The following is a 12027-nucleotide window of genomic DNA, read 5'->3' as shown; positions in this document are numbered from 1 at the left end:
AAGTACTGTTTAAATGAGTTGAAGAAGTCTACATGGATCTCCCTTTCAGGCAGTGAGTTCCAGACTCCAGCACCCTCATCTTCCCTTTAATCCATTAATTCCTTTAAATCTCTGCCATTTAGTTTGTGTCCCTCCCCTCATGGGAAAAAAAAGCTCCTCCTATTTATTCTAACCAGGTTGATTGTAAATGCAAGTACCTCTGTTTAGTATCCCCTTACCCTCCTCGGTTGTATTGTGTGAAGTGGAGCCGATGTTAAAGGCTTCAGTCTTCTCAATATATAACTAGAGAAAAAGTAAACTCACAAATCAAAGACAGTGGATAGAGGCAGTGGTGAAGTAGTTGGATGTCATCAGCATACTTGTGGGAAACAATGTGTTTCTGATTATATCACAACGGCAGCATGTAAATAGGAGGGTAATATAGGAGAGGGAAGGGCAGCCATTACAGGTGATTCTTTGCATACAAATAGGTAACTAGGAACAGAACCAAAGTTGGTCCCCTGCAGCTGAGCAATGATATGTTGGTGAAAAATAGCAGAGCCAACAGTGTCAAAGGTTACAGATGGATCAAAAAGAATGGTGAAAGAGAAACAACTCTTGTCAGCCACAGCCGTTGCCCACAAACATAGCAATACATTTTTTTTAGAGGTACAGCGCAGAAACAGACCCTTCGGCCCACCGGGTCCATGCTGACCAGCGATCCCCGTACACTGGCACTATCCTACACACTAGGGACAATTTATGATCTTTACCAAAGCCAATTAACGTACAAACTTGCATGTCTTTGGAGTGTGGGGGGAAATCAGAGCACCCTGGGAAAACCCACGTGATCACGGGGTGAATGTACAAACACTATTACAGTAATGCCCCTGTCCCACTTAGGAAACCTGAACGGAAACCTCTGGAGACTGCGTCTCACCCAAGGTTTCCGTGCGGTTCCCGGAGGTTTTAGTCAGTCTCCCTACCTGCTTCCACTACCTGCAACCTCCAGCAACCACCTGCAACCTCCGGGAACCGCACGGAAACCTTGGGTGGGGCGCTGTCTCCAGAGGTTTCCGCTCAGGTTTCCAAAGTGGGACAGGGGCATAAGCACCCGTAGTCAGGATCAAACCCCGGTCTCTGGCGCTGTAAGGCAGCAACTCGACTGCTGAGCCACTTCAGCTGGCGTAGAATACAATTTTCCTTCTCCACATCAATCCAGATAAGCTCACACTATATCTAAACCTTTAAGTAATTAAAGAATCCAGATAAGAATTTGTCTCTTTGAACAAGCATGATCTTTGCACTTGTCAGTCAAGTAATAAGAAATTTATGAAATTCAGAGAGCTCTATCAGGCCCAAATTATGCTAATTCCCCCAGCGTTTATCCTACCTACTTGGAGTTGTGTTAGAGGAAGTCTTGTTGTTCAGAATCCTTGTGTCTGACAAGTTTGCAACCTGCCTCTTTTAAGTCAAGCTGATTTTGACATTGGTTACAACTCTATGGCTGATGCAAATAGTGACTTAATACACCGTGACACTATTGTGTGTACCAGAATGTTACATCACAGTTCACAGTTGATTTGAAATAAATCTACAAATAAACAAATTCAAATCAACTTAAGCTATTCTACACCAAAGCATCCCTTAATGTCACAGATCAAAGGATGAAGAGAATTTCCATCCTTGGGATAGTCACAAGATGCTGGAGTAACTCAGCGGGACAGGCAGCAGCATCTCTGGAGGGTAGGAATGGGTGACATTTAGGGCCGAAATCCTTCCTGAGACAGAGAGTTGGGGGGGGAAAAGAAACGAGAGATATAGACGGGAAAGAAGGGAGATATGGAATAAATGAATCAAAGATAAGCAAAAAAGTAACGGTGATAAGGGAAACAGGCCATTGTTGGCTGTTTACTAGGTGAGAACGAGAAGCTGATGCAACTTGGGTGGGGGAGGGATAGAGAGAGAGGGGTTACCTGAAGTTAGAGAAATCAATATTCGTACCACTGGGTTGTAAGCTACCCAAGCGAAATATGAGATGCTGTTCCTCCAATTTGAGTTTAGCCTCACACTGACGATGGAGGAGGCCTTGGACAGAAAGGTCAGTGTGGGAATGGGAAAGGGAATTAAAGTTGTTGGCAACTGGGAGATGGCGTAGGTCCTTCTCTCCAGAGATGTTGCCTGTCCTTTTGAGTTACTCCAGAATTTTGTGTCTATCTTCGGTTTAAAGCAGCATCTCTTCTACATTCCTTCCTACATATGTAATCCTTGGGAACCTGTTGAGGAATTCTGGTAATGTTATGGTTGCAGTGGGGGAGAAAGGACCTATGCATCGTTATCACTCACTTTGTGAATGGGTGAGGCCAATCGGCAGGAACTAGGGTGAAACATGGGATTAGTTCAGATGGACAAGGTGCTGCAAGGTGGCTACAGAGTGGTGGAGCGTTGGAAAGAGATGAAATTCTCCAGCTGTTCAGCAAGCGATGCAAATGGAAATGCACTAGGGGGATCCAATGCGACCCTTAGCTGGCTATCAGATGCACCACCCACAAAGGCTCGCAGTGATTAAGTGACCTAAAGCAATGATATAGGAAAGAAAGTGAAGAGAAAATTATGTTCTTCATGCTGCATGACGCCTCAAGATATTTTGCACTGTTTGAGATATTTGAACTGTAGCCATTATTGTAATGCAGAATGGACTATGTTTAACCTGTACCTACCGTAGAGAAGAATACATTGGATTTCCTCGTGTGAGAGAAAGGCTAAAGCCCCTGTCCCACTTTCCGGAGTTACTCACGAATTCCCCTGAGTTTTCCCCTTGATTCAAACTCGGGGAATGTCCATAGCAAGTCGGTAGGAGGCTGTAGGAGTCCGTAGATATTTTGTTGTGGCTCGTAATGCCAGCCGTAGGTACTCGGGGCATCAGTTAAGTCGGGACGTTTTTTCAGCATGTTGAAAAATGTCCACGAGTAAAAAAAATAGCCCCGAGAACCTACGGCTGGCATCTCCGAGTTTGAATCAAGGGGAAAATGCGGGAGAATTCGTGAGTAACTCAGGAAAGTGGGACAGGCCCTTAACTTGGCAACCTGAGACTACAGGCATCTTCAATGTTACAAAATTCCAAGCATGAAACCCAAACTGAAAAACATTAGAATGGAGCATTGAACTCTAACCTAATAAACTGGGCCAAATATAGATTCTGTTGGAAGAAAGAGTCACAACTAAAACTTTTGATAAGAGATAAAGGGTACAATTAATCCAAAGCTCTGCTTCACAGTGATTCTTTACACTGTGACAGCTATATTCAATGGGATACAAGAGCAAATACTCTGCAGCAACTATGTACTGAATTGAAGATATACACAAAATGCTGGAGTAACTCAGCGGGACAGGCAGCATCTCTGGAAAGAAGGAATGGGTGATGTTTAGGGTCGAGGCCCTTCTTCAGACTATATTCTCTCCAGAGATGTGGCCTGTCCCGCTGAGTTACTCCAGCATTTTGTGTCTAACTTCCGTGTAAACCAGCATCTGCAGTTCCTTCCTACACATGTACTAAACTGACATTGATACAAACCACAAAATAGAAGAGCAGCACGTAGCAACAAACGAAACAAGAATATGAAGAATGGAATGCCTGATTCAGCGGTATTGGTCATATATCTTTGTAGCTACTGTATTAAAGAATGAAAAGATGCCCTGATGTCTCAGTGAGTTTAATCAGAAGGTAAGTGAGCAAATCCCATGTTCTATTATTGTTCTGTGCCTATAGTAATGTGCCATGCATTGCAGGATCAGATATTGAGCTCATGAAGTAAGGGTGTGGAAAATGATGATGGGCCATCTCATGCATCCCTGTGGGGAGAATTAGCACAATAACATTGTACAAGGGAAAGAGATCAGGCTCAGGACCCAGCTGGGGCTCACTGTATAATGGTCAAACAATTGGCCTGCACTTGCTTTTCCTTATATGTAAGCTACAGGCGGTTGTGTATGGACCTTTGACGGCAGTGGAATGACACCCCAATGGGAGGTCAACATGGGCAGGAGAAGGTGGTTGGGGTGCAAATTACTGGGAAAAGGGAAAAATAAACATAAGCTCAGAAACCAAGTGAGAAAGATGACTTCTGTGGAATTAGATATGGGTAAAGATTGGTTAGAAGGTAGAGGAATCAGAAAGGATAATTGAAGGGTCTCAACTCAAAACGTCACCTATTCCTTTTCTCCAGAGATGCTGTCCGACCCGCTGAGTTACTCCAGCTTTTTACGTCTACCTTCAGGGTAATTGATGAAGTACGACTGATAATGTACCCAAGGGTTCAGCTTGTTATTGTATTTTTCAATAACTTAAAAGAATAAAGAGCTTTATCCTAGGTTGCTGATTACACAAGGTTAGCTGAAATAGTAAATTGTGTAATCGGGAGCGGAAAGGTAGCAGTAAGTCGGTGAATACCTGGAATTCTCACTCCCAAAAACAGTCCAAATTTCCCTTAAAACTAGGACTGATAGGTTGATGGTGGAGAAGCATTAAGCATTATGAAATGCAAAGCTGGAATTAAGATATGGATGAGCCATCATCCAATTATTAATGGCAAATCATACTTGAGGGGCTGAACAGACTTCTTCTGTCCCTACATCCTATAATGAATCAAGTACCCTATATTTAAATAAGACATTTAAGACGGAATTAAAAAAAAACCCTTCAATGGCAAAGTCAGATTACTACTTTAAAAAAATTCAAACAAGTATAATCAGCAAAGAAAACAAATTGTGAAAGATAAATTTGAAATGACGACAATATGTTCAGTTTTACGTAAAGAGTACAATATGTTTGTAATAATCTGCCAGGCAAGGTAGAATGAGTAGGAACATGATAATTAATATGCAAGTGGACAGTATGTGAAATACAGGGGACTGGAGAGATAAGTTTGATTCCACTTTTTTTTGTCATCCTATCTTGGGTCAGCTCCAGAATGTCCATTGGTACCTGTTCCGCTACAGCACCATATGCGTCTATCATCCTTCTGCTCACTGACCTGCACTGACCCAAGTTCATCAGTGCCTGCACTTCAATATGTCAGTGCTCTTCAGGTCCTCCCTTTTGTCTGTAGCTTCCTCTAAAGCTACAATAGCCAAAAGCAATGCATTCCTCCAGTTGTGGCCACTTCCCCACAGGTAGCACATGCCTTAAGTTCTCCAGGAGAAACAAGAGACTACAATGCTGGAATCTGGAGCAAAAAAAAAACAACTGTTGGAGGAACTCAGTGGGTCGAGCAATCTGCGTTTCCCCCTCCTCAACCACAGATGCTGCTCAACCCGCTGAGTTCCTCCAGCCGTTTGTTTTTCAGTCTTTGTCCAACTATTTGGTTATCTCTCCTTAAAACTCCCTTCTTTGTTTCAGCAGTATTTACCCAACACACTCCTATAAAGACTCCTGAGATGTGTCAGTGTGTTTAAGACTGCTGTTTAGGTGTTGTCCTACTTTCTGATATCCAACAAACTTGGAGAAATGCAGCATTGGTTTGCTAAACAGCAGTATTTAGGTAACCAACACTGGTACAGATAAGAATAGCCCAGCCATTCGACATAACAAGCACAGAATGGTGTTATAGTTAGAACCACATGACACAAATATTTACACTGACACAGCTTGCATTATTGTCTTCCTTCACTAGTTTGTTTCATGTATAGGGGGCATACGAAGGCAGTGAAGCTGTTGTTTAGATGTTTTCGATGAAGTATTAAGAACACACCATGAGGCACTATTGGAAAAAAGCAACTATTGACATTTAAAAAAAGTTCTCCTGAGCTTATAGCTTGTTAAATGTTGGTTGAGAAGGGAGCTGTGTAGTACAAAGTTTAATGAAATTCTTACTGAGAGCAAGTCCAGCACAGGTTAGAACTACTCCAGTAACAATGGTGGACGTAACCACAGCAATTATGAGGGAGGAGGGAAGATGGCCTTCTGGGATGGCACCTCCGGGAACTGTAGACAAAGAAACAAAAATTAATCTAGACTTCAATCACTCACAACTAACATTCCATTCTCAGACAGTTTGAAGTACACCACAACTTCTGCTTGTGATGTTATGCCCCTGTCCCACTTAGGAAACCTGAACGGAAACCTCTGGAGACTTTGCGCCCCACCCAAGGTTTGCGTGCGGTTCCCGGAGGTTTTTGTCAGTCTCCCTACCTGCTTCCACTACCTGCAACCTCCGGCAACCACCTGCAACCTCCGGGAACCGCGCGGAAACCTTGGGTGGGGCGCAAAGTCTCCAGAGGTTTACGTTCAGGTTTCCTAAGTGGGACAGGGGCATTATTAAGGGGCATACAGACTGCCAATAAACAATAGGTTAGCAGTGTTAGAAAACCAAGACTTGCTCAGAATTGGTCACCTCCTTAAAAAAACATGTGACTCAAGGCACTGTTTAAGACCACAATTTCAGGGAGGTCATCAGGTAAGCCTGGGGTCAGACCAGAGTCAGAATTGGGCGATCATAGGGGAGAACGGCCCAAGGAATGGGGAGCGGGGGTGTTAATAAGGATGTATAAGGATAGAGATCAGCAAGGGGTTGGATTGCTTGCATAGGGTTAAGGGATGAAGCTTAATAGTCAATGGGTAGTGGGTGGATAGATAGGGAAGTGAGTTTGGTAGTCGTGGATGTAGACGTGTTTGACTGATGAGCGGAAGTGGGTGCATGATGATGTTTGGGAGCCATGAGAGGCAGACCAATTGGGCGAGTGTAGGAGATTGGTGGTTGAGTGCAAATCAGTCTGGAGGAGATGGACTTGCTCCAGTGGAAGCAAGGAGTTTGGGGGTAGCGGGGGGGGGAGGGGGAGGGGGGTAGGTTCAGGACCCATAGGATAGTTAACCACCCTAAAGGCATGCATGAGTCAGGTCTCAAGCACAGGTTTCTTTTAAGTCACAAAGATCACCCAGGTATCCACTGCATGAATAGTCCATGAACAGCATATGCAATGAAAAATTAGCCAAGGAGTTTGCAGGGGGGCACTGCATGACCTTGGTGGTAACTGCATGCATCTGGGATCGCCTGTGCATTAATAACATGGATGGCAGAAAACGTGCAGCAAAATGTAGAGGCTCCGTGCAATTCAAATAAATTCCTTATTTTTAAATGTTTTTCATATTTCATTGATTAGATCAATTAGCACTCGAAATAACCTGTTGCGCTACAATCCAGTTTCCAGCAGATATTGCTTGCAGTTCTGGCTATTTTTTGCTAGGGGTCACCCATGTCCTACCTCATTGTCTAGTGTAGCACACACTCAGTAAGGAGGATTCATTATCCAATCCCTAACAAAACTCAATCATTTGTTACAATTAGACAAAAGGGAAATTGATCCACATGATCATTTCTAAATGGCCTTTTAGATTATGAACAATATTATGTTAAACCAGGGATCAGAGGAAAAACTAGTTCTAATTTAGCAAATAATATAACAAAACCTTTGTTCATAATGTTGACCTTCACCCTACAGTATATTTAATGGTGAAAATACAGAGAACTTTTCCCATTAGTGGTGGCAGAGATCATTCTGTGCATTTCTCTGACCATGTTGAACTTCCCCTCCACCACTGACCACATATAGATCGTCAGTCACATTGATTTCATTGACCTTACGGAGGGCCTCATACACATCAAACCATCGACACTCATCTGCTACTCTGGTCAGAGTACTGCGCCCATTTCATGGGCTATGTCAATTCCTTCCATTACAATGTATGTATAAAAAGTATTCTACCATTTCAGAGCATCTCTTTCATTCTAATAACCATGCAGAACATATTTTCCAGTACACCAAGCATATAGTACAGTTTCTATTACACTGGCTATATTCAACAGGATATTCATAACACTGACCAGACAGAGCACATAACACTTTCATAACACTGGTCATACAAAATTTATCATCCATTATACTGATCACATGGAGCATGCCATTCCTTTCAGTGTTAATACAGAGCACGCCATTCATAACACTGTCCGTACAGTGCATGTTACAATATCTATTACACTGACCATACAGTGCATGCCATTCATTATTCTGACCATACACAACATGCCACCCATTACACTGACTGTGCACAGCATGCCATCCATTACCTTCAATGACTATGTTAAACCTCCCTCCATCATGCTGACCATACACAGCAGCTCATTGATTTCACTGATTTTACAGAGGGCCTCTTGCGACTTCAAACTACCCTCTCTTGTGTAGATGGACTGTATTGCTTGTGGAAGTCAAAGTTACAAGTCACTTTCAGCTTCCTTGTCTCAGAATCATCCCAGGATGTTGCCATGACCTTGCCACGCCTCACAGCTTGCTGTTCACCGCCGTGTTAGGGAGGTTAGCCAGAGTAAGATGAGGAAAAACTTATTCGCCCATAGAGTTGTGAATCTGTGGCATTCTCTGCCACAGAAGGCAGCGGAGGCTAATTCACTGGATGTATTCAAGAGAGAGTTAGATTTAGCTCTTTGGGCTAACGGAACCAAGGGATATGGGGAGAAAGCAGGAACGGGGTACTGATTTTGGATGATCAGCCATGAATGGCGGTGCTGGCTCAAAGGGCCGAATGGCCTACTCCTGCACCTATTTTCTATGTTTCTAGTAGGACTCAAAGGGAGAAAACTTCATCTTTTGGTCATTCTGGGGAGTTGGTAAATGGTTCCCTGAGGTGCGGGTGTTCATAGACTAGTCTCATGCAGTTTAGAGTATTACTCCTTTCAGAAAGTTCCCAGGCAACCTGCTGCAATCCTGGTGGTTCTTTGTGGGCTCCCCTGGCACAATGAACATGCAGGCCAGTCTATCAACAGACCCCAGGTTCATCTAAACCCTTGGGAACACTCTCCTAGTTACTGCCATCCCTGCAACATTAATTCTGTAAGTGACAGCTCTCTCCACTTTCTGGTTTGTCTTTTGTATGCCCCTTCAAAGGCTAGCTGTCAATGTCACAGGAACTAGTCAAAGTGCTGGAACCTATGAGATCTTATTATAGATAGAAGCAGTAAAGTTGCTGCCTTACAGCACCAGAGACCCAGGTTCAATCATGACCTCGGGTGCAGTCTGTAAAGGGCCTGTCCCACCAGCTTGCGATTGCATGTGTCTAGCGCAACCAAACGTGGTGGCTCGAGGCGTACGGCCTCGCGGGACCGGTCCCACTTCCAACCGCGGAGGCGTTTGGAGTTGTGCGGGGCTGGTCCCGACATCATACTCACCAATCAGCTGGGCAGGAGGCGGACCAACTGAATTTGAACGTTGCACGGCGTCGGGCGGTGACGTCATCACGCAACGGAACGCCGGGCGGTGACATCATCGCGCAACGCCACGCGCTAGGCGTACACCGTCAAGTCGCTGCGTACGGCGTCAAGACGCTGTGTACGGCGTCGAGACGATGCGTACGCCCGTCGAGGCGCTGCGTACGGCCTCAACGTGGCTGCGGGCCAACAGGCCGTTGCCGCGCGGAATTTTTGGACAGTGTCAGTTTTTCGGAGCCCCGCGCAATGTCGGGACCAGCCCCGCACAACTCCATACGGCTCCGGCGATCGAAGTGGAACCGGCCCCGCGAGGCCGTATGGCTCAAGCGACCACGTTAGGTCACGCTCGCCGCATGCAGTCGCATGCTCGTGGGACAGGCCCTTAAGGAATTTGCGCCCTCTCCCAGTGACCACATGGGTTTACTCTGGGTGCTCCGGTTTCCTCCACACTCCAAAGACATGCAGATTTGTCCTTAGTGAGTAGGATAGTACTAGTGTACGGGATGATCGCTGGCCAGTGCGGACTCGGTGGGATTAAAGGCCTATTTTTCCATGGCTGTATCTCTAAAATAAAAGCATTAAATTTTGTAAATGGGATTAGTATAGATCGTACAAAGGTCAGCATGGGCATGGTGGCCAAAGGGCCTATTTCTGTGCTGCAGCACTATAACTAACTGTGTTCATTGAAACGGGTGTCTGTCATCTCACCGTAACACAGAAGGGTTGAAATGTGAAAGGGCAATAAGTTTGTTGAATTTGTAGACGCTGTGTACGGCGTCGAGACGATGCGTACGCTCGGCGAAGCGCTGCGTATGGAGCTCTAAGAGCAATCCTGCTCATTCCACTCCCTTGCCTTCATCACATAACACTGCAAATTCCTTTGCATACTTATCCATGTCCGTTTTGAACACTACAAATCAATCTTCCTACACCACAATTCCCAGCAGTGCATTCAAAAAAAAATTCCTGCTTGGAAAAAATATTTCCTCGTGTCACTTTTGGTTCTTTGGCTAATCACTTTCATTCAACATCTATTAGTTCTTGACCCTCTGCCAATGGGAACAGATTCTCTCTATAACAATGTTAATACCGTTCCCGATATTAAATACCTCTGGCAGACCCCCTTTTAACTTGCTGTGTTTCAAGGAGAACAACTCCAGCTTCTCCCTTCCATCAACATAATAAAACACCCTCATTCCTGGAATTGCTCTGGTAGATTTTGTTGCAACTTCTCCAGTTTTCTTACATCCTGGATTTGATACAAAGCTCCAGTTGTGGCCAAACTATTTTTTATAAAAGAACACCGTGACTCCATTGCATTCACACTCTGTGCCTCCATTTATTACGCCCCAAATGTTTTAACCACATTTTCTTCCTGCTCAACCATGTGTACACAAACTCCCAGATCTCTTTATTTTTCTCAAACCACGTTTTAGAATTGTCCTCACCAGTTTATACTGCCTCTTCTCATTTTTCCTGATGCACTGTAAAATGGAACACTTCACTTGGCTTGGCATTACATTTCCTCTGACTACCACAATTTGCTCACTCCATCTTCATGAAGTTTGTTACGATTCTCCTCACAGTTCACTATGCATCCAAGCTTTGTGTCATCTACAGACTTTGCAAATGGGGCCACGTACAGCCAAACGCATAAGTTAAAACACATTTAGCAAAAGAGTGGTTGTGGTGTCGGCCCTGGGGATCTCTGCACACTTCTCCAGTCAAGAAACGCAACCTTCCATGACAACACTCTTTCCTCTTACAGTTGTCAGTAGTTTACCCACCTCACTATAGCTCCTTTTAGTCTCTGCCCAATTTCCTTGACAAGCCTACTATGAAGCGCATTAGCAGTTGCTTTTTGGAAACCATATATTCAACGTAACCGCACTTCTCTCATCATAGCCCTGTCCCCCCGTTCATTCCAAGAGCTCTCCCGAGTTTAAAAAAAATCAAACTCGTGGTAAACACGGAGAAAGAACGTAGCGGGTACGATGGAGCTCGGGGACGCCTCTTAGCGCTAACGGCAGGTACTCGGGAAGACTCGCTAACGGCAGGTAAGCACGGGAAGATTCGTGAAGATTTTTCAACATGATGAAAAATGTCCACGAGAGCCCCGAGTACCGACGAGTGGCCATTACCGTAAATCTCCGAGTTCGAATCAGGGCAAACTTGGGAGAACTCTTGGAATGAACTCGTACTGTGGGACAGGGGTCTAACTTCAATAATTAAAAAAACCAACCAAGATCTTTAACAAATTCATGCTGGCTCACCCAGTTCAAATTGCACATCTAAGAGAATTGCAAATCTTGTTTTGGTTATTTTTTCTAAAAAATTTTCTCCACTATTGGACTGTACTTATTAGTTTTAGGGTTACACCCTTTTTTGAACAACTTTGGTCCCTGGTCACCAGCACTGAATCTGTACCTGCTTGGAAGATTGTCTGGGCCCCTCCAATTCCACAAGAGATGAAGGAGCAGGAGCAAGAGCAGGGCGATCACGGTGGCGCAGCGGTAGAGTTGCTGCCTTACAGCGAATGCAGCGCCGGAGATCCGGGTTCGATCCCGACTATGGGCATTTGCACATTCTCCCCGTGACCTGCGTGGGTTTTCTCCGAGATCTTCGGTTTCCTCCCCCACTCCAAAGACGTACAGGTTTGTAGGTTAATTGGCTTGGTAAATGTAAATATTGTTCCTAGTGGGTGTGGGATAGTGTTAATGTGCGGGGATCGCTGGTCGGCGCGGACCCGGTGGGCCGAAGGGCCTGTTTCCAT

The 12027-nt window shown here is 44.8% G+C and overlaps 1 protein-coding gene across 4 annotated transcripts in view; it reads right to left on the bottom strand.

Moving 5' to 3' along the window:
• The window catches only part of ltk (leukocyte receptor tyrosine kinase), a 168450-nt gene that overhangs the window by 48251 nt on the left and 108172 nt on the right, over positions 1-12027 (bottom strand). For all 4 annotated transcript variants that reach the window (XM_033026776.1, XM_033026773.1, XM_033026778.1 and 1 more), the window contains one exon: positions 5852-5962. In XM_033026776.1, coding sequence (XP_032882667.1) covers positions 5852-5962 — 111 coding nt within the window. The remainder of the gene's footprint in view (positions 1-5851; positions 5963-12027) is intronic.

This window comes from Amblyraja radiata, chromosome 9, assembly GCF_010909765.2.
Source record: "Amblyraja radiata isolate CabotCenter1 chromosome 9, sAmbRad1.1.pri, whole genome shotgun sequence".
Lineage (NCBI taxonomy): Eukaryota > Metazoa > Chordata > Chondrichthyes > Rajiformes > Rajidae > Amblyraja > Amblyraja radiata.
The sequence above is the reverse complement of the archived record's forward strand: the minus strand, read 5'-3'. Positions and strand labels throughout refer to the sequence as shown.